Source organism: Aspergillus neoniger, assembly GCF_003184625.1.
Source record: "Aspergillus neoniger CBS 115656 unplaced genomic scaffold BO87scaffold_52, whole genome shotgun sequence".
NCBI lineage: Eukaryota > Fungi > Ascomycota > Eurotiomycetes > Eurotiales > Aspergillaceae > Aspergillus > Aspergillus neoniger.
Genome location: NW_020291180.1, coordinates 102,241 through 129,108, shown reverse-complemented (window position 1 = coordinate 129,108; position 26,868 = coordinate 102,241). Strand labels below are relative to the sequence as shown.

Here is a 26,868-nt window from a genome sequence, read left to right as displayed (position 1 = left end):
TAAATGAGGGTTAAGAAGGAAAGGAGACTGTTGAGCTGATGTGGTGAGGATCTCCGATATGACTGTAAGTTGTTGATCACTCGTCATCCTCGTCGTCCTCGTCGTCCTCGTCCTCATCATCGTCGTCATCCTCATCGTCCTCCTCGTCATCCACATCATTATCATCATCCTCATCCTCGTCATCAGCAGAGCTGCACTTCCCACTATCACAGACTAAATCATCCGAGCAGTCATCCTCAGTAGAACAAATAGCGCCTGCAAAAAATCAATATGAGCCATTGTATTCGTATCGACCGGAGCGTCCACGTACCTTCGCAATGTCCCTCCCAGGAACAGGTGGCCGTGGAGCCCGAAGGACTCGGCGTGCTGGCGGCGCTCGTGGCCAAGGTGGTCTGGGAGGGCACGCTGGCGCTGGCGCTGGAGCCAGAGCCAGAGCCTGACTTGGAGAGACCCAGGTTAGACGCGAGAGCGCCGACCAGCTTGTCGCCCATTGAGCGCAGGGTGCTGAAGTTGGTGATGTAGTTCTTGTCCATCGCACTGCTGGGGAGGACAGCGTCGTCGCCGGTGAAGACGATGTCTGTTTCTGTATTAGATAGCCCGATTTTAGGTCAGCCGGGGTAGGGCTTACAGGTTACGTCTGCTTCGGCGTGTCCCTCGGCTCCGTTGAGATCGTCGTCTGGGAAGCAGGTGCGGGCCATGAGCCATGAGGCTTCGCCGGTTACCTCGGGGTCGTCGCCGTTGGAGTCACCTAGGATGCCGTAGTACATTTTGCCGTTGCTAAGGAGGTCAGTCAGCATGATGGTTGAACAGGTCAAGGGCAGACTCACCAGATCACTGCGGCAATGTTGTTACCCGGAAGCAAGTCCTCGTTGGCCGTGAGGAACTGGTCCGGGATGACAATCCAGGGAACCTCATACGCTGACAGAGCTCCCCAGTTGGTCTCGGGCAGGCCATCCCCGTTGCCCTTGCACTTGTAGTCTATGCCATCACAATCGACATCCATGTCGGCTACCCAGCTGAGTGCGGCACCCTGTAGTCATTAGCGAGGGTTCTGCCACCCATTCGAGGGAGGTTGCAACATACTTGGTTGAACTTGACCCAATCGCTATGAATGGTCGACTTGGGAGAATTCTTGTCCGTATTGACAGGATAGGTAGCCTTGGATGGCACAGAACTTGCCTTGGCTGCGGCCGACTGCAAGGCCGCGACGGGCAGGGTCGTGGCCGCGGCAAAGTAGCTGGCCGGAGGACCGTTGGTTGGGCTGTTATACTTGGAGCCATCCACGGACTGGGCTTTGACGGAGCCCGCGAGAGCGAGGAGTGCGAGACCGGCGGTGGTTTCGAATGCCATGATGAGAAGGTGGTGATAGGTGATGATAGAAGTGAACCAGATAGATAAGGAACGATGAGAGGGATGATGATGGTGATGATAGCAATGATCGAGGCGAGCAGGCAATTTATATCTTCATCGTCGAGGTAGATGGTCTCGCTTCACATCATGTCCATTCACTTGTTATCGAGAGAGTTGAGGTCTGGTGGAGCTTGGCCCCCAAGTCGAGTCGGAGCGAGCTTGTCGATGGAGATCCGATGTCTCGTCACTGTGTCATCAGCGGGGGAAGTTAATGTTGAGCATCGTGTTGAGAGCTGTTGAGAAATCTTCTTATTTCTCTTTTTAATTTCTTAGCTTCACGTTTGATGAGTGATGTTTCTACAGTTAAAAACGGGTTATTCACAGGACAGGTGGTGATTGCCACGCTGAGCAGATGATGCTATCCCCGTTGACCTGCGACCGTTTCTCCTGCACTATTAGACCCCAACCACATACACTGCAGGGACCGAAGTCAAAACGAAGCGCTAATGACTAAAGAAGACCCTGAATGGTGTTTAGCGATCCAGGGTACGAGGGTTGAAGAAGCGTTTCAGCCCTTTCAGCCCGCGGGAATCCGGGAAGGAATGGGAATACGACCTGGGGGCCTTGGGGGCGGCCACAGGCGAGGTTTTGATATGGAGTCGGAAACCCTTTCCATATATTTTGTTTGTCATACAATGGGATTGTGAAGGTGGAGGATCGCCATAGGATCGCCAGTGACCGTTGTTGAGGTTAAATATAGAGATGGGGTGGTTTGATAGTGAGACGGCCCCCGACCGGATCATCTTCAGTGCCCGAAGTGGAAGGTGATTTCATGAGTGACCTGAGTTCATTTCATATGGGGTCAACGAAGGGGTAAATTGTCGTTCGATCGCTGGTGAATACTCTGCGGATAATTCCGCGTCTTTTGACGATTAAGATCATCGGACATTATGGCTGCCTTGCACCCACCCATCCTTGTTTCTGGGAGTCCGGTGAGAGTGATCCGTGGCATAGACGATGACAGAAGCATTCTTTGAATTCATTATTGATGTGTCAGTTTTCAGAAGTCTACGGAAACAATTCCCGACCGTGAGATTGGAGAATGGTTCGACCGATCGAGCTGACAAGATCGTGAAATGAGGGCTGACAGCCCTGAGGGGAGGGTATAAAGGCGGCCATCCGTCATGCCACGGGTTACAAGGGACAGCCGGTAGTCCTCAGCCATCGGAGGTATTCAGGGCACAGCTGGTACCAGAGAGACCAATGCTGAATTCCACTAGGGTTAAGTTAAGAAGCTACGGGTTCTGAGTGAGATGGACAGGCACATCTGGTCATGGAACCGACTCCACGAGGCCATTTTCTACGACTAAAGGGCGACTTTGCACGGTCGCGTGCGGTTTCTACTTTTTAAATCGCCTTGCATCAGGCACCACTCAGGGCTAGGTGTAGACAACTCAGCGGTGCCAACGCAGGTACATGGATTGAGCCCTGACCGGAAGAGATGGGAAGATGGGAAGTGGAGGATGGACGATCTTTGCTCGATGCGTGCCTCTCAGGGACCGTCGAGATCCGTTGTTTAGTCACAAAGTCAAGTAACCTCGGGTCAGATCTCGATCCCACCCAGCCATGTGCCTTGTCCTTGTCCACTTCAATTGTTACCCTCACAATGAAATTTTCATCATCGCAATCATGTTCCGAGGGTTGCAAGATCAATTCCTGGAGTTAAATAGGAAGATCTAAAATTTGTCAGGTTGCACCAGATCTGCCTGTACTTTTCCACTTCTCTGCAATCGGAAACACCAACAACACTACTACCATGATGACTATGTATGGCAGTGCAACAGTTGGGGTCGGGTTTCAGCCTCTACGGGACAAAACACAATCCTCCGGGGCCGAATATTCCCCCCGGGTTGATGCTGGCTGGCAGGTTGGGATTGCCTCAATGTTGCTTGTGTTGATGTGGTGTGATGATGGTGCAGGAAGAGATGCTCGGCAGATGACCTGTCTGGTGACAACCAGACGATGTGATCGGTGCGAGCAGGGGTATTTACCCTGTAGATGAATCAATCCATAGTAACTAGCATCAACTACTACTGTAGGAACCCCTGGGTGTGCCTGGACCGTTCCTGCATGGATGTCCTGCCCGACCGCGTCAGCCGGTTGGGGCCAAACATGGAAACCCGTTCATCCAAGAAGGAAAGGATTGCTGATTATTTTCCCGTCAACCAACACCAAAACCTAACTTGGTACTGTCAAAGCCCGGCCTGGATGTCACCCCCCCCAAAATCCAAAGAAAAGTGACCTCCCTGAAAGCCCCCGCTGAGGGGGGAAGAGGGGGAATTCGTGCCGGAATCCATCATGGACGCGGGCAAGGTAATATCCACAAAATGGATCAAAGGACAAAGAAAAAGAGAATCAGGGGGGCATAAGGAGAAGGGCTAGAAGCAACTCTCCCCACTCCACCAGTTATTATCCATTCAAACCAGTTAAACCAGTTAAACCAGTTAAATCAGTTAATTACCGTTGAAATGAAATGGGTGTTTATTTTTATGAAGAACAAGCATCGGCCCTAAGAATAGCTTGCTATTTTTATCCCGTTACTATTGGATGGTTAGTCTTGATTGTGCCTCTGTGATTTGCCACTCGGCTGCCGGGGTGTCAATTTCGTGGCTGTCCCTGGATCCAACCAGCATTCGCCAAGGTCACCAGAGCTCCACTGCGCTCTTTTGTCATCCCGGCGGGGACATTCCTGATTGGACCATGTGGCAGCCACAACTCCACTCTCTCCCAGTGGTGGGGTGGAGTCCAACTCAGGCACGAGTCTCTCCCATTGGCTACAAGTTTTCACTGACGGGGCGGCCGAATTTCCGGGTTCAGGCCAATCTGGTCGGGCCTCGAGTCTAGAATGTCTCGGTTGCCTCCCTTAGTTTCCTTTCCCTTGTCGTCTCTCTCTCTTTTCCCCTCATACATCTTACTTCTTCTCCTCTTCTCCTCTTCCTCTCTCTCTTCTTCTCTTCAATCCTCTCTCTTTCCAACTCAGAACTCGGTTTATTCCTTGTTCATTCCATTCTTTCTCTTACACTCCATCGCTCTCAGCTTTCTGTGTAGCGTCTCACTCTCTTTCCCACCTTACTCACTCTTTATAATCCCTTACGTTCTTTTTCACGACCGTCACCATGCTCTCCAAGATGCAGCTCGCCCAGCTGGCCGCTTTCGCCATGACCCTGGCCACTTCCGAGGCCGCCTACCAGGGTTTCAACTACGGCAACAAGTTCTCCGATGAGAGCTCCAAGTTCCAGGCCGACTTCGAGGCCGAGTTCAAGGCCGCCAAGAACCTCAAGACCACCTCCGGCTTCACCTCCGCCCGTCTCTACACCATGATCGTACGTCTGCCCCAGATGACAATGGATCTCATATAATGATTGCGCATCTGCTAACTGCCCCATAGCAAGCCTACTCCACCAGCGATGTCATCGAGGCCATCCCCGCCGCCATTGCCCAGGATACTTCCCTTCTGCTCGGTCTCTGGGCCTCCGGTGGTGGCATGGACAACGAAATCACCGCCCTGAAGACCGCCATCTCCCAGTACGGTGAGGAGCTCGGCAAGCTCGTCGTCGGTATCTCCGTCGGCAGTGAGGATCTCTACCGTAACTCCGTCGAGGGTGTCGAGGCCGATGCCGGTGTCGGTGTCAACCCCGACGAGCTTGTCGCCTACATCAAGGAGGTCCGCTCCGTCATCTCCGGTACTGCCCTCGCCGACGTCTCCATCGGTCACGTCGACACCTGGGACTCCTGGACCAACAGCTCCAACTCTGCCGTCGTCGAGGCCGTCGACTGGCTGGGCTTTGACGGCTACCCCTTCTTCCAGAGCAGCATGGCCAACTCCATTGACAACGCCAAGTCCCTCTTCGAGGAGTCCGTCGAGAAGACCAAGGCTGTCGCCGGTGACAAGGAGGTCTGGATCACTGAGACTGGTTGGCCCGTCAGCGGTGACTCCGAGGGTGATGCTGTCGCCAACATCGCCAATGCTAAGAAGTTCTGGGACGAGGTCGGCTGCCCTCTCTTCGGTAACGTCAACACCTGGTGGTACATCCTGCAGGATGCCTCCCCCACCACCCCCAACCCCAGCTTCGGTATCGTCGGCAGCGAGCTCTCCACCACTCCCCTGTTCGACCTGTCCTGCAAGAACTCCACCACCACCTCCTCCTCGTCCGCCGTTGTCTCTGCTGCTGCCTCTTCCGCCGCCGGTAGCAAGGCTGTCGGTTCCTCCTCCGGTGCCCAGGCCTCTGCCACCCCCAGCTTCACCGTTGGCCGCCCTGGCGTGAACGGCACCGTCTTCGGTAACGGCACCTACCCCCTCCGCCCCAGCGGTTCCGCCTCTGCTCGTCCCTCTGCCGGTGCCATCTCCAGCGGCTCTGGCTCCGGCTCCAGCGGCTCTGGCTCCGGCTCCAGCGGTTCGGGCAGCTCTGGTAGCACCGGCACCTCGGCCACCTCCGGCCAGTCCTCCACCTCCGGCTCTGCGGCCGCTGGCTCTTCCTCCCCCGCTGCCTTCAGCGGTGCCAGCACCCTCTCCGGCTCCCTCTTCGGTGCCGTTGTGGCCGTCTTCATGACCCTGGCTGCTTTGTAAGGAAATGAACGGATGACACGGGTTTCCCTCCCCGCCACCCTCGTCTCTTGGTGATAGGAGTTCTCTCGTTTTTGGGTAGCCCCGATTTTGTGTTCCGGTGTTCTTTTCGGTCGACCTTCACTTCTTGATACATATTTTTTCCATCAAAACTATTTTTGCTTGCCATGGTTGGCCCGGATGATAGACAAATGTTAATTTAGACTTGAGCTCTTTCCATCCAGCTGCATGATCAAGCGCATTGCAATCGACCGAATTGTGGGTTTGTAGATATACTTCCTAACAGGTTACCAGCCTACAAGCCTCAGTAATTCCCTCGACAGCCCGTATTCATCATAGTTCTAAGCGTGTTCCATAAGCGCGGTTACTGCCGAGTGCATCGATGTCCCGATTGTTCCCATGAGGTGCCAGCGTTGCATTCCGTATAGTATCAGGTGACCCTTCTTGCTGTTGGATCCCTTGCTGGTTTGCTTCCTTGCAGTGATGCGAATGACTTACTTAACAAATGTCCGCTATATGCCTAAACTGACAAGATATTTAAATAAAAAGACTGACGGTTTTTACTGGTTACTTTATTTGACGATCAGAGTTAAATCACGAGTTCAATTCGGCTCAAAAAAGTAGTACTGTTCACCTCGGTCGCTAGTAGTAGGAGTAAGTTAGTGGTTTCAAGATGCCGGATGTCAATATATGTATGTTTATTTACTTGTGATTTAAACAGCATCCTGCCATCCCGAATTGAAATTCGTTACTCGTGGCACACATCTGCAAATTAAAACGATACATCAATAATCAACTGCTAATATCTAGTCCACGAACTTTCTATCAATATCCTCGAAGGAATAATTGGCCATCATCATGGTATGAACCTTCGATTTTCTACAGGTTCAACCAGTGTCCCGATCGGGAATAGTCAGGTTGCAGGTTGCAGAAATGGTCCTTCCTAGTTGGGAGGCGGTGTGACAGACATCCATTTTCTCCATCTTCAATGCAACATCTCCTTTAAAATGTTGTCTGAATTGCAACACTCGTTGCATCGGGCAACTTCGGGGCCCGCTGGGTGATCCTTTTCCCTGCATCGCATCTACTTGAATGGAACTGTGGTAGTGAAAACTCTGGCAAGGTACCATCCATCCATGGCTGTTCCATCCACGGTTCTCCCATCGAATGTCTGGCTCAGGCTATAGGACTGTCCGTGCGAGTCACGTGCTGACAGCGTCTCCTCCAGTCATTCTCTGCCTTGCATCTTTGTCCCCCCACAAACATACTTTTCATTAGACTAGACTATTCCAGAATACCCCTGTGGGCCTGGACGCATCATCCCACCATATCCCTACTATGTTGTACGCTATAGGAACCCTGCTTGCAAACATCCTAAAGGATGCAGACTGTAGATTTCAGATCAGAACAAGGGATGCCGCTTTTGCCTTCGCTCGTCAGCTATCTGACGAGAATTGAAAACATATCCTACTAGTGGACAAGTTCCCCAGAATTCAGGGTATTCTCGCCTTATCCTGTGATGCCGCATCTGAGAAGAAAAGCCGTTGTGACCAGTATGCAGCAGCAGCAGCAGCAGCAGCGTTATCTGATCCAATAGTAGGGATTGTGCTGAGAGATCTTCTGCAGCCAACGGACACGATGGATTGACTGCTTTCGAAGCAGCATTGTCTGGTTCACAATACAATTGCAACGTGTTGCCCCACAACAGACCATGGTCTGGCTGCTACTAGGCCTCCTGTAGCTGGCCTGGTCGTCATGCCCGTTGCCATTGAATACATTCAGTCTGAGTAGGAATAGGTACACTGTCTGGGATATCTTCTGGGAGCCATGGCATGCAACAAGACAGCAGGGTGGGCTCATCCTATGTACCCAGTCCATATCCGATAACCCGGACCATACCTAGTTGTCTACTTTGCGCTCTTGCAACCTTCATTCTCGTACGACTGCGGTTCTTGACCTGCCCACAACCCTTAGCTCGTATAATCCAAACATCGATGGATACTGCTTGAGTAATTGATCAGGAGCTTCAAGGTCTCCGATCAGCCCATTGATCACTGGATTGGCCGACTGTCTTTGTTGGGAAACCTCACCCGACCTGATTCGGGAGATTAGAATGTAGGGCATGTTCTCAAAACATGCAGTTCTGGAAGGAACCGAGCAGCCACTGCCGAGAATCTTCCTGATAAGCGGGAGGGTGCAGCGGAGACTTTCACCTTTGCAGAAGATGATCGCCGCCAGCCGCGTTAGCCCGTTTCAACGCTCTTCTTCTGGTGGACCAGCTTTAAGCTTAATCCCCCAGTCATGCCAACTGCTGAGACCCGATCTCGTTATCATCAGTTGCAGAACCTGTACCTGCAGGGCCTCGTCATCCTTGATCCATTCTTTATTTCCTTCTCGCCACGCAGCACCCAAACCTTGCCACTTTCAGGTTCATCGGCCGGATCAGTTCTCTCGGTTACATCCGAACCGGCGGACGACCGCATCCTCAATCAAGATGGTTGTTTCCAATGCTTCGTGGGTGGGGTAGATTACGTTGCTTGCAATGGTTGCAGAACCATTCCAATATTCTCTCAGACGTATATAGTGACTACGGATCCCTGCTGCAGTCAATTTTCTACTCAACCAGTCCCTCCTTCAGTCTCCCCTTTACCTTTGGTCAGTCGTTCATTATGTCCAAGTTCCTCCTTTGGACCGTCTCCGCGGCGGCCCTCGCGCGCGCCGCGACTCTCGAGCAGGTCTGTACCGTTGCTCACGCAAAGGCCGCCGTGCCCGCATCCGGCCTGGTGCAGGGTGTGGTCACCAACCCTTCCAGTGTCACTGCGGTTCCCGTCTACAATGAATCCACCTCTGGATCCGACTACTACCCGGCCGGAACCTATGATTACTGCAATATCACCATGACTTATTCTCATGCCGGCAAGGACGACAGCGTCCTGCTGCAATTCTGGATGCCCACTCCTGATGACTTCCAGAACCGCTGGGTTTCCACCGGTGGTTTTGGCTTTGCCATCAACGTTGCCTCCAACGTGCCTGCTGGTCTTCCCTACGGTGCCGTCGCCGGCCGGACCGACGGTGGCTTTGGCAGCTTCGACACCGAGTTCTCCTCTGTGTACCCCTTGGTGAATGGTACCGCCAACTACGATGCCCTGTACATGTTCGGCTACCAGGCCCACCATGAGATGTCCTCCATCGGCAAAGCGTTCACCAAGAACTTCTACAGCATGTCGGACAAGCTCTATGCCTACTACCAGGGTTGCTCCGAGGGTGGTCGTGAAGGCTGGAGTCAGGTGCAGCGCTTCCCCGAGGAGTGGGATGGTGCCGTCATTGGTGCTCCTGCCATCCGTTATGGCCAGCAGCAGGTGAACCACCTGGTGCCTCAGGTCGTGGAGCAGACCCTCGACTACTACCCTGAGAACTGCGAGTTCTCCGAGATGGTGACCCTGATCATTGACGCCTGCGATGAACTCGATGGCCGCAAGGACGGCGTCATCGGCCGCACAGATCTGTGCCAGCTCAACTTCGACCTCAAGTCCACCATCGGTAAGCCTTACGCCTGCAACGCCACCACCAGCATGGGTGTGACCACCCCGGCCCAGAACGGCACCATCACGGCGGAGGGTGTGCGCGTCGCTCAGACCATCCTGGACGGATTGAAGGACTCTCAGGGTCGTCAGGCCTACTTCTGGTACCGCATTGGTTCGGAGTTCACCGATGCAGAGACCACCTACGACTCGACGACCGGCACCTACGGTATCGACATCTCCGAGCTCGGTGGTGAGTGGGTGACTCACGGACTGCAGCTGCTGGACCTTGACAACCTCTCGACTCTGGACAACGTCACCTACGACACCCTGCGTGACTGGATGCTCGAGGGTCTCCAGCGCTACGAGGATGTCCTGCAGACCACCTGGCCCGACCTGTCCCGCTTCCAGGCTGCAGGCGGCAAGGTCATCCACTACCACGGTGAATCGGACAACAGCATCCCTCCCGCGTCTTCGGTGCGCTACTTCGAGTCCGTCCGCGACACCATGTTCCCCAACAAGACCTACAACGCCTCGGTTGAAGCCCTGAACGAGTTCTACCGTCTCTACCTGGTTCCCGGTGCTTCCCACTGCAACACCAACTCTCTGCAGCCCAACGGACCTTACCCCCAGAACTCCCTCGGCGACCTGATGAACTGGGTTGAGAAGGGCATCGAGCCTGTGACTCTGAACGGTACGGTGCTGAGCGGCGATCTCGAGGGAGAGAAGCAGAAGATCTGCTCGTGGCCTCTGCGTCCTCTGTGGAAGAACAACGGCACGGAGATGGAGTGCGTGTACGACCAGAAGTCGATTGACACATGGTTGTATGATCTGGACGCGTATGACATTCCGATCTACTAGTGCCTTTTAAGTAAAGGTCCATTCTGTACATTGTACATTAGTGTGAACATAATACCAGCCACAACTGGAATCATCAAACTCTATACCCAGAACCAAAGTAGACCCCAACCAGGTAATAAGGATTAAACTTCCGACCATCGGCTCATCCCGTAGGCAACAACATCATAATGATCCCCCTTCTCAAGCTTATCCCCACCTCAACCAACACCTTACCTACCTACACCTCAAACCTCAAAAACAACCAACCACCATGAAAATCATCATCATCGGCGCCGGCATCTCCGGCTGCGCCGCATACCTCACCCTCCGAAAACACCTCCCCCCACCACCCCCCTCATCACCTCCCCAAGACCACGAATACACCATCTACGAAGCATACCCCAGCACCAGCTCCCCCAACCCCACAAACAAAATAACCATAGGCGGCGGCCTCGGCATCGCCCCCAACGGCCTGCGCGTCCTCGAACGCCTCGACGAGAACATCCTCCGCGACGCCGTCACCAGCGGCTACATGCTCGACCACACCAACCTGAAAGATAAGCACGGGACGACACTAATCCAACTGCCATCATCATCCTCATCCAGCGGAAGTAGTGAAAGTAGTGGGGACAGAAGCAAAGCACTCCACCTCCTCGGCACAAGCCGGCACAACTTCTGGCTCTCCCTGCGCAGGCGCATCCCGGAGAACGTGATCGTGTACAATAAGCGTGTAGCGGGGGTGATTACCCATCCTACACAGCGGAATACGGTCACGTTCGTGGATGGGAGTGAGCCTGTGTATGCGGATTTAGTGATTGGGGCGGATGGGTTGAGGAGTGTGGTGAGGGGGGGTATACTTGATGGTGAGGGGGATGGGCCGAGATATGAGTATCTACCCTATCCTATCCTATCCTAGCCTATATATCTATCTCATGAATGAAGTGAAGTAAAATACTAATAATATATATAAATATAGAGGCCTCATCGGCATCGGCGGCTTCCTGCCCACTTCCACCATCCCCCAAACCATCACCACCACCACTATCGGTGGTATAGAATCTGGCTCCCTAAACCTCCACTTCAGCGGCACAGGCTTCTTCGGCTACTTCTACGCCACCAGCTCACCCACCTCCCCGACGCGCTCTTCAGCATATCATGTTTCTGAGCCGGGGGATACACTAGTCTGGTGGACTACCTACTCAACACCTACATCTACACCTACCCCTCCCGATGGGAGGGATGTAGATGTGGATGACGTGAAATCCCAATTAAAATCGAGATTCTCCACCTGGACCGACCCCCTCGTACTTCACATCATCAACTCCGTCGAGGTGCAGACCATGTGGCCTACCTTCACCACTCCCGAGCTTCCGACATGGGAGAGGGAGGGCGTGGTGTTGGTGGGGGATGCGGCGCATGCGTTGCCGTCGACGTCGGGCCAGGGGGCGAGTCAGGCGTTGGAGGATGTGGAGGCGTTGGCGAGGTTGGTGGGGCATGAGGTTGGGGTTTTGTATATGGAGGAGCAGATGAGGGGGGGTGGTGGTGGTGGTGGGATCGGGGTTGAGGGGGAGAAGAGGGCGATTCAGGTGGCGTGTAAGAGGTATGTGGAGATGAGGATGCCGAGGGTAAAGGGGATTTTGGATACGGCGAGGGGAATGCAGAATAGTAAGAGGGACATGGGCGGGTGGGGGGAGTGGGTGATGTATTGGGTTATGTGGGTTATGGGTATGTCTATTCCTTGGGTTGTTGAGAGAGGATCGTGCTAATGTGGGTAGGGTTCTTTCCTGGGTTGGTTGCAAGGCAGCAGCAGGAGGTATTTGATTATGATTTGCCCGCGGAGGTGGAGCGGGTGTTGGATCGAGGATTGTAGTGTCATTCGTCGTATATAGTATCAAGCCGCAACTCTCTCCTCATGAGCACTATTCACCTTCTCTTCGAACCGCTTCTCTTCATCCTCTTCCCTCTCTACCGGCCCATCGAAGATTACCGCCACCTGCTCCAACGAGTACCCCTTCGTCTCCGGGTAGAAGAAGAATGCAGTCACTGCAAACAGCACCAGCACCACAATAAACACAATGTAATACCGCCACCCAATCGCGTCCAGAGCAATCGGATTCACAAATGTATTGAAGAACATGCCGCTAATCGTCGCCACCCAGGTCACGGTCAGACCGCGGGATCGTAGTCGGTACGGCCAGATTTCGCAGGGGTACGAAGTTAAGAATGGTGTCCTAGACCACATTAGCATAAACACGAAGTTACTGCTGCTGCTGGTGGTACTAACAAAGCAATGCAGTATCCTGAAAAGTAGATAAAAAGGAACGGGATCACAGCAGCCCCGGTGGCCGAGTTGTTAGTGGACTGGAAAGATCCTGAGAGCGCTGTCACCAGGACGTAGCTGACGAACATGATGCCCGCCGAGGAAAGGAACAGTGGACGGCGACCAAAGTTATCGATCAGGAACGCTCCTAAAATAGCAAAGATGAGATCCCACATCTGCAGACAGGCCGAGATGAGTGTCTGGTCACGAACAGTGGTAATTCCGATCGAGTCCAAGATGAGCGACAGGTAATACGAGATCACTCCGTTGCCGGTCCACTGCGCGAATAGTCCCAAAGTAATAGAGATCATCAGGCGCCATCGGTTACCCGGTGTCTTCACCATCTCCATGTAGCTGCCACTGCTGTGGGCTTCTTGCTCCGCTTGGATGGTCGAAGTGATCTCGGAGAATTCATATGCCACAAGGGGAGAGCTCTCATCGCCAGCCGCGTGATAGCGCGTAAGGATTGCCCGAGCCTCCTCGTTGCGGCCTACCGAGATCAGCCAGCGAGGGCTTTCCGGGGCCAGAAGGAACCCCGGTAATCCAACAACAGGCACTAGGGCCTGAAGAACAGAAGGGAGTCGCCAAGCCCAAGAGGAGCTGTAGGTACGAGAGGCAAAGACGACCCAAGCAGCGACCGTCCCACCGACATACCACCCAGACATGAACAGCGAGTTGAAAATGCTGCGGTGAGTCGGGTAAGCAACCTCGTTGATCAGCAAAGGAACGGCATTGCCGAACAGGGCAGACGCGCCCCCAAGAAAGAGACGAGCAAGCATAAACGCAGTTGCATTGGGGGCAGCAGTCTGGAGGGCACAGCCTAGCGTCAAGAAAAGGTATCCGAGGTAGACGCCTGGCTTGCGCCCATATCGATTGGCAATCCAGGATGCACTTGGGTAGCCAATGCCGCAGCCAAGCCAGTAGATGGCATTCAGCCGCCCCAGTTTTGCTCCGGTAGGATTGTTCATAAAGGTTTTCCACTGGTCCAAGGCTTCAAGACCGTTCATGAGAGATCCGTCAAAGCCGTTGGCGGATGAGAACATAACCAATGAAATAATGATGAGGTTGAGTCGCAGCAAATGAGGCTGCTTATACCATGCAGGACCTGAAGGGAGGGCCGCTGCGAGGTGATCTTCTCCTGCATGCTTGCTCGATGTGTCTGCTTTGCTGATGCCCATTGTGAGTTCCGACGTTTGACGAAGACAACAAGCTCGGCATAGGCAAACCGAGGAAGCGCAGGCTATTTCAAGGATGGCCTGAGAGGCGCCGATATGTCGGCGGTTTATTCCTTCGCACCCCGCTAGCTACGTCTCGTGTGGCCTTTCTGGAACACGACGGCTGCTGAACGAAGCCGCTGATGCTATTAGCGAACTTATACCCTGCACATAATCCGGAACCAAGCCATGTTAAACCGCCAATAGCAGCGAGGCGGCTATACCCAGACCCATGACGCGAAAGACGCTGGACGGCTCATCATGGTGCTTAACCCACAGACGCACGGTTATCTGGGAAACGGCAACGAGGACAGTGTGGAGAACTGGGGGAAGTTGGGGTAGGGCAACGGCAAGGAGTCGGGGAAGAACAGACGGAGAAACGGAGAAAAGGAGAAACGGAGAATTAGAGGAGCTCTGAAGCCAGTCAAATGGGACTGGATGGCTTTAAGAATCAATCAGAACTCGCGGAGCTGGTGGAGCTGGCCCGTCGACCCAGAGATCACCCCATCCATGCTGGTATCGGTCGGCACTGTGCGAGCTCCCGTGTACTCCTCCGAAGACGCACTGCGATGTCCATCCGCACGTTTGCGAGAACATAATTAGTTGGTGCGCCCAGGGCTCGACAAGATGGAGGTGGAAATCTGTGAGCATCTGTCTCAGCTCCCGACAAACCATCCCAAACCACACGCTGTAGCAGACTGTACATATCATGTCTTGCGTACATGCCGCCGCCGAGACGGACAAGTCCTTTGTTCAAATCGCAAACGCCGATATTGAAGAGCTCATCAAGCAACTGACCCTAGATGAAAAAGTTGCTCTGCTAACAGGTATGCCCGCGACGCACAGCTTCCTGAATATGATCAAAAACTGACTGCTTCTGGCTAGGTGACGATTTCTGGCACACCGTTCCAATATCCCGGCTCGGGATCCCGTCAATTCGCCTGTCTGACGGCCCGAATGGCGTCCGTGGCACCCGCTTCTTTGGTAGCGTGCCAGCAGCTTGTCTGCCCTGCGGTACGGCCATTGGAGCGACATTTAATAAAGATCTCGCTGTGCAGGTTGGCCATCTGCTAGCGGCAGAGGCCAAGGCCAAAGGCGCCCATGTTGTCCTTGGCCCGACAATAAACATCCAGCGAGGTCCTCTGGGAGGGCGGGGGTTCGAGTCGTTTTCTGAGGACCCGTTGTTGTCAGGAATTATAGCAGGTCATTATTGCAAAGGCTTGAAGGAGGAGAACATCGTTGCAACGCTTAAACACTTCGTATGCAATGACCAGGAACATGAGCGCATGGCTGTCAATTCCATTCTCACCGACCGGGCGCTGAGGGAGATCTACCTTCTCCCATTCATGATCGCGATTTCCCTGGGAAAGCCCGAAGCCATCATGACGGCATACAACAAAGTGAACGGGCTTCATGCATCGGAGAGTCCAACACTTCTTCAAGACATCTTACGTGAAGAATGGGGTTGGGAGGGTCTGTTCATGAGCGACTGGTAAGGTTTCCTGAATCGTGATCACGCTTGTTTTAACCCTTTTCGTTGCTGATTCACTGGCAGGTTTGGAACATATAGTACATCCGAGGCCATCAACGCTGGACTCGATCTCGAAATGCCAGGGCCGACAAGATGGCGCGGCAGTGCTCTGTCACATGCCATCACCGCAAACAAGATTCGCATGGCGACGGTAAATACCCGTGTTCGCGCTGTGCTGCGTCTGGTCCAGCAAGCCAGCCGATCGGGTATTCCTGAGCGTGCCCCGGAGTTGCAGCTGAACCGTGCTGAGGATAGACGGCTACTCAGGAAGATCGCCTCAGAGGCAGTCGTCCTCCTCAAGAACGATGACAGCATTCTGCCCCTGGACAAGACCAAGAAAATAGCCATCATCGGCCCTAATTCCAAGATTGCTACCTACTGTGGAGGGGGAAGTGCAGCGCTCAATCCTTACCAAGCTGTAACTCCCTTTGAGGGAATTTCAAACTCGGCTTCCGGCGGCGTGGAGTTCGCTCAGGGGATATATGGACACCAAAAACAGCCCTTGCTTGGGGAGCGCCTGCGGACTAAGGATGGCCTTACTGGATTTACCTTGAGAATCTTCAATGACTCTCCCACCGTAGAGAACAGAGTACCACTCGAGGAACGACACGAGACGGACCCGATGGTCTTCTTCCTTGATTACAACCACCCAGAGCTGCAACCCGTGTGGTTTGCAGACGCAGAGGGATACTTTGTCCCAGAGGAATCCGGCCTATACGATTTTGGTCTTTGTGTGCAAGGGACGGGCAAGCTATATGTGGATGGAAACCTATTAGTCAATAACGCTGATGTACAAAGGCCGGGGTCCAGCTTCCTCGGGAGCGGCACTATGGAAGAAAGAGGCACATTGGAGCTCACGGCCGGTCGGCAGAACAAGATCCATGTGCAGTGGGGATGTGCTAAAACCAGCACGTTCAAGGTTCCCGGGGTAGTCGACTTTGGCCACGGTGGCTTCCGATTCGGCGCCTGTAAGCAGCTCTCGCCTTCTAAAGGCATCGAAGAGGCAGTGCAGCTGGCTGCATCGGTTGATCAGGTCATACTCGTGGCTGGTCTGAGTGCGGAATGGGAATCAGAGGGCGAGGATCGTACGAGCATGAGCCTGCCGCCACATACAGATGAGTTGATCTCTCGTGTACTTGAGGTGAATCCGGACACTGTTGTCGTCCTTCAAAGCGGAACTCCCGTGGAGATGCCCTGGATTCAGAAGGCAAAGGCAGTGCTTCACGCCTGGTATGGCGGTAACGAAACTGGAAATGGCCTTGCGGATGTCATCTTCGGCGACGTGAACCCGGTAAGTCCTTCATTCCAGCTGGCCTGGCACTGCTGACTCATTCGGATGTCCTAACTAGTCTGGCAAACTTCCACTCACCTTCCCCCGCCACGTCAAACACAATCCCACCTATTTCAATTATCGATCAGAGGGTGGTAGAGTCCTATATGGTGAGGACGTATATGTCGGTTACCGGTTCTATGACGAGGCTGAGGTCGATCCGCTGTTCCCTTTCGGCCATGGTCTCTCGTACACAACATTCGAACTATCGGGGCTGTCCCTCGAAAGGGAGGCATGTTCACTGCAAGCCACATGCACAGTGCGTAACACCGGATCCAGGGCTGGAGCGGAGGTGATACAGCTATATGTCTCCCCGGTATCGCCGCCAATTAAGCGGCCACTGAAGGAGCTAAAGGGTTTCCGAAAAGTCCGGTTAGAGGCAGGTGCGGAAGAGGTAGTACAGATCCCGCTGGACCTTATCCGCGCGACAAGCTTCTGGGATGAGAAGAGCAGTAGCTGGTGCAGCCACAGTGGCACATATCAAATTATGCTTGGCACCAGTAGCCGTGGGACGTTCTTGGAGGACTCCATTGAAACGAGTGAGACCAATTTCTGGTCGGGACTCTGAGCGGGGCTGGATAGCAAGAAATAGCACGCTGCCATTATTATGAACTTCCTTTTATTCGATCTGTATCTATCCAAGTTTGAAGATGCATTGTGACCATGCTTTCGCTACTGTCTATGCGGGACAGGATGTCGGTTGACTGTCGTAGGTACTCGGTTGCTCGCTCCGCTTCCGGGCCAGCAGGATGGAATGGGCATACCAGCAGGCCCGCCGCGATATCACGCACTTTGTGCGCCAAATGTAGACCGTTCGCTTCCAGGTGATCTGGGGCAGGTTGAATAGGATGCAGAACAATTGACGACAAAGATCCTCCCTCTGGAGCCACAACGCTTTTGCATCAAGCATTGGTTGTGCATGGTCGGTAGATGTTAATGATAGCTCTGATTTGTGCGCCTGCGCCGCCTCCAGCTGATCAACAAGCAAGATTTGTAGCCACAGGTGTGTGACATGTAGGTTCACACGCATAGAAGCAAAATGTGACTGCGTCATCTCCGTCACACCAGTGCTTCCACCGTTAGCGATAGCCTCGGTATCCGATGGCTGCCATGGACGGAGAAGAGGTGGGATATCATCCAGTAAGAACCGTAAATTGTGAAGACGATCCTGGATGTAAGAAATCTGCACGGCTGGATCCCGGGCTCTTACACAGGGACACGGGCCAGCCGGTGATTCTGGACAGGCGCTCCTGATAGCAGCCCAAAACACCTTGTAATGGGGGATAAAGCCCGTTACCAGGCATGGACTTTGGGACGGTGGCATAAGCACCTCGTTCTCGAAGATAAATTCGTCATCAACTTCGAGTGGCATGAGATCTTCCGGATTAATGGAAAGAAGAAGGATGGGGTCCAGGTATGGCAATCGCTCTCCCAGCACATTCTGCAGTTGATTATGGCTGGATGAAATGAGCAAGACTGCAAGACAGCTACTCTCCGGGTCATGCCGACTTACACGAATCCGTAGAAAATCAACCAAAAGCCCTTCTTCCGCAGTTGAGTCTCGATGCAATTAAGCCCATCATATTCAGAGATGCGACGGAGGTTTAACAGGCGAGCGAGTTGTGTTGCCTCCACATCTAACATACGGGACCAATTATGGTCACCCAACTGCCGAAATGCAGCATACAGCAAGTACGAGATGGCAAACTTCTGAAAGTTAATATGGTCGAAGTAGGTCGAGTCCCTCAGCCGCAAAATTTTGTCATAGCAATGACGGACCATGTCCCTACGTGACGTGAATCTCAGGGGTGGGTTTGCACATCGATATGAGTGAAACCTGCTGGGCATAGTGGCGATAACCACCGCAGCGATGGCGGTGACGAGGCCAAGGAATCCGCTATCCTCGCGGTCATGGTTCTCCTGCAACGACTGTCGAAAAGACGGCTGATGCACTATTGGAATCAGGGGATACAGGTAATCCAAATAGTCCTGCATGATGCAGGTAAATAGGGGTCGATCGCACAGATCATCCGTGGGATAATTGATGGCACCCAAAACCCGGGCCTCCCCATTCTCTCCATCTGGCTGCGTTTGTGCCGGAGATATTGTACGTTAACTTGGGGTATACGTTAGCAATGACCACTCACTGCAGAAGGAGACTCGAGCAGCGTACCGTTTCTTCGGGCCTCGCGTCCGGGATGGAGATAGAAAGGTGCACGGCAGGTCCAATCTAGCACAGCGCCCACATCTGGAAGGGGCATCAGTCGATGCCGAAGTCACATTGCATTTGACCTTGCGCTTCCGGCAGATGTCACAAGCCTGGGTAGCTAACTCTGCACGCGTAGTCATGGCAGCATTTATTCCCAATAGCAGACGGCCGAAAGAGAAGTACTGGACGGTTGGGTGGTTGGATATTGCCGGCTGCCAGCGGTTGGTAGATTGCACGGTGCTGCCTGCATGCCTGAGGCATGACAACCAACACAAAATGTCAGTGTCTGTGCTGTTTAGTTAGTTATGTAGATGGTGCTTAATCAGCACGCATAATTCCAGCTTGCCTCCCATCATACTCAACAGCACTCAATCAACCGTCTGCTGTTAGTGTAGGACATTGAGACCTAGTACTCAATTTTCGATCATATACAAGGGAAGCTTAACCTATGGCTTGGATTGTAGGCTGTCCGGAGCTTCAATCTTCAGACAGGCAAATACAAACCCACCGTAGATTAGGGTACAAGAAATTGCGACCGGATAACTCCACTACAGAGGACAATCTTGAAGTAATAGATAGGAAGATAGATGGTAACATATTATGTACTCATGAAAAAATCATTAGCTAGTCCGTCATGCAAATAAACCCGTCACGCCGTCATCTGCCGCGGTCCCAGACACGCGGCAAAAGAATTCGCTCATAAACGCCATTAATGATGTAAAGTCTACATATATAGACGCACATTCAGCTGTCTGTGTTGGCACAGGTGAAACTGTTGCCGTTGGCATCGTTGTGGATGGCAGTCCCCGAGGCATAGAGACCCAGGACACACAGCACCAAACCGAACACGGCGATACCGGCATTCAGCACGGTCAGGGCGATCTTGCGGGGGCTGGCAAACCACTGGCCGTAGTTAAGGTGGAGCCAGTAGATACCACTGAGACCATAACTGAACCAACTAGCGAAGAGAGCGCTCTGAATTATGACATTAGCCATAGAACGAGATGAAACTGTGCAGGGAAGTAGGTGACTTACAATCAGAGAGTTGAGGTCGCTGAAGACAGGGATGGCCTCGGCGATAATCCAGGCAACCAGCCAGCAGGCCAAGCCCAAGGCGATCCAGACAAGGACCGAGCGGCGGCTACGGCTGTGGATGAGACCTGACTTGGAGCAAGTGCGGAAGTAGATGTACTTCAAGCCAATGTGACCATTAACGACACCGGCACCGACAATCTGCGGAGATGTTAGTGTTCGTGGAACGAACAAATTCATCAGTTGGTTTACTTACGGTGGGAATGGCAAATCCATAGGCAATCTTCTTCAGAAGAGGACCAGCGGAGCTGAGAGCGGGAGATTGCACATCCTTGCCGACGTAGTAGTAGATGACGCAGGCAGCAGTCACGTACAGACTGATTTCAAAGGTCTGCAGCATGAACAGCGACTTCTTGAAGTCCTTGGGCTGCTCCATCTCGGCGATAAGACCGAAGAAAGCGACGTGCGCACAGTAGGCGAAGACAATGTTGGAGACCGCGGTGAAGGCCGTGTAGAGGGTGGTGTCGACAGTGGCCTCGATGATGCGACCGGGGTGCTTCTCAACACCCACACCGATCATGGTGATCATGACAGCACTGAAGATACTGAGGAAGGCTAAACGGCAAGATGCCAGTCAGATCATGATTCGTACGCAGGCAATTGAGAAGTGTACTCACAGGCAAAGGAAATCCAGGTCATGCCCTTCATGGTACGGGGGATGGAGAGGACCATGGAAATGACCATGCCAATCACACTGAAGACGATGGAGCAGGTGCCATGGTCGGTGATGGTGTTCATCATGACACGGAAGGTCAGGAGGTGGCTGCCCATGACGAAGATGCAAAAGAGGAACTGGCCCAGGCCGAAGAGTTCACGGCCAAAAGGGCCCATCAGGATTTCTCCCGCATCGGCGAGGTTCTGAATGTGGGGGTAGCGTTCTCTGAACAATCCAATGTTGTAACCGGTGTAGGTCGCGAGAATTCCGAGACCAACGATGAGGATGATGGCCCTGAAGGATGGGAGTTAGCGGATTGTGAGGTTGCATCGTTGATCCGGCTAGACTTACGGGACGAAACCCAGGGTTGCAACGGCGGCGGGTAGCGAGAGCACACCCAGCGAGACAGACTCGCAAATCATGACTGCGGATGTATTAGAGTTTGAGGTGCAGAGGAGATTAGGAAGAGAGCATACGCAGTCCACATTGCCTGTTGTGAATGTGTTAGCAGGAATTACGTAGTAATAGTGGGAGGCGGGGAGCGGATACATACCACCACTTCAAGGTCTTGTACTTGATTTCCGCAAACTCCTCATTACCGAAAGCGTCGGACTCCTCCAGGCCCGGCTTGAGATTCTGCTCCACCTGGCTGATATCCTCCTTCTTCTCGTCAATGCCATCAGTGGTGTAGGGAGGGGGACTGTCGTGAACGGCCTCCATGGTGGTGAGGTGTAAGGGTGCAGGCCGTGTTGAAAGGCGGAAGGTAAGGGGAGGAGCGGGAGGCGGGAAAGGAAGAAGATGAGGTGAAGACAGGAAGATGAGGAGAGGAGGAGGAGAGAGAAGGAGGAGAAGAGTGGAGGCAAGGGAAGAGGAGCTGGGGGGATGGGGGAGACTAAAAGGATGATTCGGAAAAAGTCTGCGGATAATATATGGTGATTTAAAAGGCACAGACAGGATTGAGTTTCGGGCAGGCACGAGTTGACAAGCCGGAAATTCTGGGGACAACAAATTGACTGGAGAGCTGAACCTGAGTGGAAGTGGAAGGCAACACTGATTCAGAGGCCGGGCTTGTGGGGAAACCCAAGCCAAAAGGGCCCCATCGTATGTTTCTACCGTTTTGAGACAAGCAACGGTTCTTCTCCTCACCGGACACTCGCTGATCGGACCGCATCCGAGGTTGATGACCATACATAAGTGGTCATCCCCCCGATGGCGGACTGTCCGCTCCAATCATGAAGGTTAAGATGACACAGGGAAACCATGGATGGGCTCCGCCAAGCACAGCGCCGTCGCTACCAGCGCCCCTCGGATCCCGCTTAGTCTACTTGTAGCGCCAGATGCGACGCGGTGCATCCCATCCCCGTCCGGACGTGTCTGCCGACAGAACGGCATCAGCCATCAAGAGCTCCTGCCAGGTCCGATGGTCGCTTCCCCGCAGAAGAACCGCGTGGGTAACGAGGAGATACTCGGCAGATAGGTCGATGGGTGGTGATATCTATCTATCAACCATGTGGTTTGACTAATTGTCGTTCCTCACTTGCTCGGCAATCCATCCAGACTAGACCAAGGAGTATCTAGTGACGATAAATTGCACTCCCTCACATCGCCCACTATCCGGGAGCTGGATCCGCTAGGCAGGTTGGGGCCTAGACAGCAGCCGGTCGCCTCACCGGTGCAGGAGCTTAAAGCTAAAGTGCAGCAAGCATTCCGCTATCGTGCAGAAGATCGCCATATTGTCGCAGCTTCTGTCGATAAGCATTTTTGTCGATGGCTTTATCACGGTAGATAAAGACCAAATATTATTGATTAATTGCACTTTTATACGAATATCCCTCTAATGTCTTGATAGCCCTGTTGATCATGAAATTGCTGGGGGGGCAATCTCGCTAGGAATGTGCCGTGGTGTGCGTGGCCACTTTCTGCAACACTTGTTGAGAAGCGAGCGGGCGAACAATGAACCGGCCTGTGCTGCAGGTACCCGCCACCGCAACCAACAAGTCACAGTGGCGGCATAGAATATCCTTCTTCTCTCTTCACCGGAGTAGCACCCTCCGAGTCCGAGCCGTCTTCTCTTCAAATATTATTGCTGTTGAGCCTCCCGGTGGGTGTTTCGGGCCTGATGGATCGTGCCCGCTTCTCTCTACTGGATCCAGCTAGATAGACTGGTCCTCGGCCGGAGGAATGGTTCTGGAAAGGAAGAACATCCCTAGCATCCATACTTTAGCGGTAGTATGAATAGTTAAGGCCTGCCAATTGAACGTGGCATATTAGATACTAGAGTGTGGACATCACCGTGAGACCCATGGCTTAGTGGAAGTGTTCACGCTTGAGATGAAGCACACAAAAAGTGGTGTCAGAATGGTTTCAGTTTTTGGTAGTATAATTGGGATGATCTGTTTGGGCTAGGAGAGGTGACGCACAGCCAGCCCCATGAAGCATCTCAGATGGGCGGGTGGCGAGGCAGAGGCAAGGGAATACGAGTAAAATTGAGTTGCGCGCATCGGAATGTGCCGAGACTGACTGTGCGACAAATTATCGCCGGCTGTTATCTCCGCTGCCTTATGTTGCTGGTCGAATCACGTGGATCGGTTTCCGGGCGGATGAGGGAGATTCCGCTCCGTTCTTTCTCCGTCGTGTCCATCCATTCCTTCAGGCTACAACTACTAGTTGGTTGGTTGGTTATTCTTCAGCTGTCGCCTCGGATCACCGCATAGTCTACTTGATGGTTCGCTTATCTCATTTCCATGGATCATGCTACCCGTGACAGATCCGATGCTCCTCTGGTGCCACTCCTGATGGCTACCTGTTGTCGCTCCCTCAAGAAATGCGTGATCTCCGAATAACATCAGTTATTCTCAATCTTCAAACCCAAACGAGATACTTCCTACATGAGTTCCAACAAGTGCACCGGTACCCCGGATGTCTCCACATATACAAGAACATTGGTTGACCATACGTGACTGGGGTCTACTATCTGCAAAGAACATCGCAGGGAATTTAAGCCCTGTGATATCATGAGCAGAAGGAGAATGAGGATGTTTTGATTGTTCATTGGCTAGGGACGCACGGATGCTCGGCGGACTGAATACTTCCGGGCCAAAGAGCTGGACTGATGATTTCTCTTGGTTGCGACCGCAGCGACCGAGCCATCTTTCTATAAGTAGGGTTGCTGACATCCAACTGTTTGCCCCACCACTTTTTGAACTCGTGTCGCTAGCTTTGCTCTTGCAAGTTACCGTTCATGAAGCGAGAGATCGACTTTCTGGCACGTTTGCAGACCCTACAGCTGTACCACAGTGCAGCCCTGAGGCTGTGACTAGAGTAGATTGGAATCAGATCAAAAGCGCCACGGATTCGCAGACTAACCCAACGTTAGAGACAAATACGAATAGACAAGTTTGGGCGATCATCTCGCTTGTGGAATGAGCCATGATCCAGATGCAACATCCATGGATCTAGCCGTCTTCGTGAGCCTGAGACCTTGGTGTAATTCTCATTCGCTCTTAAGCGGGGACGCTTTAGCTTAACTTCTTCACGTGCATTTGTATATATCGGTCCGGTAGGTAGATAGTTGGAGCTGATGCCAAGACGATAATGAAAATGTTCAATTTCTTCGAGACAAACTTCAGTCAGGAGCTACGAACACACCGACATTATTGTACAACTGAAATTTCCATGTCTTTGGACCAACATCCGAAATATCCCTACTGAGCAATGGGCATGAGGATACGATAAAACTACAATCTGTGCCACCACTGAAGCTCCCGTCAACAGACAAACCGAAGACGGGTCGTCGCCATGCATTGGATTCCATGTTATTCATTTCAAATGTGACCCCAGACAATGTTTCATGCATGCTTAATCGATCTTAAGTTGATGGGAAACCCCCGTTGAAAAGGAAGACTGGATAAGGATAGTCCAATCACGACTGGCTGGATCGACAATAACAAAGAAGACATTGCCGATCCAGTCATGTTTGCAATCAGTAATGCAACAAATAAGTGTAGTTATGCTCTTTGTTCATTTCGCAGTTTACCGTTGTTCCTCACCAATTTTGTCCATGTATTGGCTTTCTCTTTGCGAAGAAGATGTACTCATTCGTGTATAAGACGCGCAGCCTTGCTCCACACACAGAGAGCAAAGTACAGGCTGACATTACCCATCTGTCTGATTCATTGTTATCCATCAAGGTTTTCCATCAACTATACACAGCCTGTACATCACAATGGAGAGCCCGTCGGTCAGCTCGATGACCATTTCGGCTCTGCACAAACTCAACGACTGTCTGCAACATGCAACACTAAGGGAATGGGCAGAACATATGAAGACATACTTTGAGAAGAACTGGAGACAAAAACTCCGGATCTGTGCCACCTCCAACGGGACCTATGATGACAGCGGGATGCATTCAGACGAATTTGTCCGACCGCATGCCGTTCGACGTTTGAAACAGCTGATCGAGGGGCTGGATGAGTGTATTGGGACAGCAACTAAGCCTGAGGAGTGTCTGTTTCCAGGCTGTGCTGACCAGTCCCATGAGAACAAAGAAGATGTCGTGTCATCAGAACCCGGATGGGATGAGTTTGGCCCTAAGATTGAACGGCCGGTGAGGCCTGAGGGGGAGCCCAAACTTACCGAAAAACTAAAGGAAGCCCAGCTGAGTCTTGAGAAGCTCGGTTTACTCGCAGAAAGAATGGCAGATCTTTATAATGAGGCCCGGGACTATGAAGCCAAAGCCAAGTTCACGTACGTGGACTATCAAAAGCTGGATGACCCCGATCATAAGCATTACCGTGATGTGGATGTTGAGGGCCTGCGCAGCTTGAAGAAGCATCTTATCCGGGAGTACCATCAAGGATACTCCATCGACTTCCCCGAGTACAAAACCGGACCTAGTGAAGGCTTACCTAGCGGTAAACCCGCACTGGCTTATCTTGAAAAGGATCATCGACAGCAAGTCCACCGCTTAATCTACGTCATACTCCGCCGACACCACCGGCTGAGCCTGTCGCGAAAAGCAGCGGAGAAGCGGGCCACCGCACGGGCTGCAAGTGGCACTACAGACGGTAACGGAGAGGATATTCTATCCGAGAACCCGCCGGCAAATGTATTCCAACCCCAGCTGCCATCTACCGATGAAATGAGGCAGTTGAAGCTTGCCTCTTGGTCTAAGGCTCCTTGTCCAAAGCCCATCGAGGGCCAGGAGCGCACATTCCAATGCCCATACTGCGGTGATATGCTCTTGGAGGCAGACTCAGAGCGCACAGCCTGGTAGTAAGTTTCCAACCAATTCCTAGTGTCCGACAATGAGAGAAAAAATCCTTCAACTAACTATACGAATTAATAGCGAACATGTTAACAACGATCTCCTACCATTCACCTGTCTCTGGTCATGCTGCAAGCAGGAAGACCCTAAGGAATTCGCAAACGTGGTTGAACTGACAGCCCACCTCGAAGAGAATCTCGGGACCGTCGAGCACTGGGTGTGTGATCTCTGCCTTTCTCAGGGAAAGTCCTGCAATAACTGCGAGTTCACGAACAAGAAAGATCTTGACAAACATCTTGCTTCGTTTCATCGGAATAAGAGTAAGAGTTCGACACCGACCACCCGGCTAGAGGTCCCCAGCCAATGCCCGCTGTGCCCTCGGAAGCTCATCTACAAGAATCGTGGTCCTGACTCGCTGTATCCCCACGTTGCAAATCATATGGAGAGGTTTACTACCCTTGCATTGCCGGAGATTGGGGGTGAGCAGTCGAATCGTGGAGAGAGTAAGCCTACAGATGCCGTGTAGATTGGGAATAGAACGAATGAGTTGTAGTATTTAGATGATTCGTGCTTTGGATGTTATGGTTACGGTATCAGAATGTGAATCGCAGTACTTGACAACTATCCTAATTCCCTACTCTACATGTAGACTGAACAGCGTCTACCATCAATAACCAATAATATATCATCCAGCAACTGTCCCATCCGAAAGTCATCCCACAGCACGAAACGTAATGGCATTTCCCCGCGAACTTAATCTCTTCAACCAAAATTCGGTTCAACGTGGGGGCAAACTTTAGACTCGGCCAAGCCGAGTAACTTTCTGACATTCTGGAACGAACCGATCAAGTCAGCGTGGCCACGGATTTGTTCCGATGCTAGTCTACGGTCATAGCAGTCTTTTGTTAGTTGGTTG

General features: G+C 52.6%; 10 protein-coding genes across 10 annotated transcripts; 6 read left to right on the top strand and 4 right to left on the bottom strand.

The window, feature by feature from the left end:
* Positions 1-76: 76 nt before the first annotated feature.
* Positions 77-1,350, bottom strand: BO87DRAFT_320251 (glycoside hydrolase family 75 protein; the record flags this gene model as incomplete). The annotated part of the gene is made up of 5 exons (XM_025619887.1): positions 77-255; positions 311-577; positions 629-777; positions 828-1,030; positions 1,084-1,350. 5 exons carry the CDS (start codon positions 1,348-1,350, stop codon positions 77-79), a joined length of 1,065 nt encoding a protein of 354 aa, XP_025474710.1.
* Positions 1,351-2,713: 1,363 nt separating this feature from the next.
* On the top strand, positions 2,714-3,142 carry BO87DRAFT_196413 (uncharacterized protein). The gene has a single exon (XM_025618510.1). The coding sequence runs from the start codon at positions 2,852-2,854 to the stop codon at positions 3,074-3,076; it is 225 nt and encodes a 74-aa protein (XP_025474709.1). The 5' UTR covers positions 2,714-2,851; the 3' UTR covers positions 3,077-3,142.
* Positions 3,143-4,538: 1,396 nt separating this feature from the next.
* On the top strand, positions 4,539-5,977 carry bgt2 (GPI-anchored beta-1,3-endoglucanase EglC; the record flags this gene model as incomplete). Its single annotated transcript, XM_025619893.1, has 2 exons — positions 4,539-4,733; positions 4,799-5,977. 2 exons carry the CDS (start codon positions 4,539-4,541, stop codon positions 5,975-5,977), a joined length of 1,374 nt encoding a protein of 457 aa, XP_025474708.1.
* A 2,387-nt stretch (positions 5,978-8,364) lies between these two features.
* Positions 8,365-10,414, top strand: BO87DRAFT_380760 (tannase). The gene has a single exon (XM_025624369.1). It carries the CDS (start codon positions 8,644-8,646, stop codon positions 10,354-10,356), a length of 1,713 nt encoding a protein of 570 aa, XP_025474707.1. The 5' UTR covers positions 8,365-8,643; the 3' UTR covers positions 10,357-10,414.
* Positions 10,415-10,534: 120 nt separating this feature from the next.
* On the top strand, positions 10,535-12,548 carry BO87DRAFT_449134 (FAD-dependent oxidoreductase). The gene is made up of 3 exons (XM_025628338.1): positions 10,535-11,223; positions 11,312-12,060; positions 12,111-12,548. The coding sequence occupies exons 1-3, from the start codon at positions 10,607-10,609 to the stop codon at positions 12,203-12,205; spliced, it is 1,461 nt and encodes a 486-aa protein (XP_025474706.1). The 5' UTR covers positions 10,535-10,606; the 3' UTR covers positions 12,206-12,548.
* Positions 12,048-14,259, bottom strand: BO87DRAFT_369472 (sugar transporter). Its single transcript, XM_025621980.1, has 3 exons — positions 12,620-14,259; positions 12,111-12,566; positions 12,048-12,060 (listed from the first exon to the last, which is right to left on the bottom strand). The coding sequence occupies exons 1-2, from the start codon at positions 13,831-13,833 to the stop codon at positions 12,227-12,229; spliced, it is 1,554 nt and encodes a 517-aa protein (XP_025474705.1). The 5' UTR covers positions 13,834-14,259; the 3' UTR covers positions 12,048-12,060; positions 12,111-12,226.
* A 319-nt stretch (positions 14,260-14,578) lies between these two features.
* Positions 14,579-17,392, top strand: BO87DRAFT_419819 (beta-glucosidase H; the record flags this gene model as incomplete). Its single annotated transcript, XM_025626964.1, has 4 exons — positions 14,579-14,696; positions 14,755-15,361; positions 15,425-16,691; positions 16,750-17,392. The coding sequence occupies 4 exons, from the start codon at positions 14,579-14,581 to the stop codon at positions 17,296-17,298; spliced, it is 2,541 nt and encodes an 846-aa protein (XP_025474704.1). The 3' UTR covers positions 17,299-17,392.
* BO87DRAFT_449120 (beta-glucosidase) lies at positions 17,336-19,079 on the bottom strand (the record flags this gene model as incomplete). The annotated part of the gene is made up of 4 exons (XM_025628337.1): positions 17,336-17,559; positions 17,595-18,187; positions 18,244-18,815; positions 18,891-19,079. 4 exons carry the CDS (start codon positions 19,077-19,079, stop codon positions 17,336-17,338), a joined length of 1,578 nt encoding a protein of 525 aa, XP_025474703.1.
* A 437-nt stretch (positions 19,080-19,516) lies between these two features.
* Positions 19,517-21,712, bottom strand: BO87DRAFT_410691 (neutral amino acid permease). The gene is made up of 7 exons (XM_025626361.1): positions 21,240-21,712; positions 21,163-21,176; positions 21,038-21,110; positions 20,649-20,980; positions 20,228-20,586; positions 19,975-20,172; positions 19,517-19,914 (listed from the first exon to the last, which is right to left on the bottom strand). Exons 1-7 carry the CDS (start codon positions 21,404-21,406, stop codon positions 19,684-19,686), a joined length of 1,374 nt encoding a protein of 457 aa, XP_025474702.1. The 5' UTR covers positions 21,407-21,712; the 3' UTR covers positions 19,517-19,683.
* Positions 21,713-24,823: 3,111 nt separating this feature from the next.
* Positions 24,824-26,478, top strand: BO87DRAFT_449112 (uncharacterized protein; the record flags this gene model as incomplete). The annotated part of the gene is made up of 2 exons (XM_025628336.1): positions 24,824-25,960; positions 26,034-26,478. Exons 1-2 carry the CDS (start codon positions 24,912-24,914, stop codon positions 26,476-26,478), a joined length of 1,494 nt encoding a protein of 497 aa, XP_025474701.1. The 5' UTR covers positions 24,824-24,911.
* Positions 26,479-26,868: the final 390 nt, after the last annotated feature.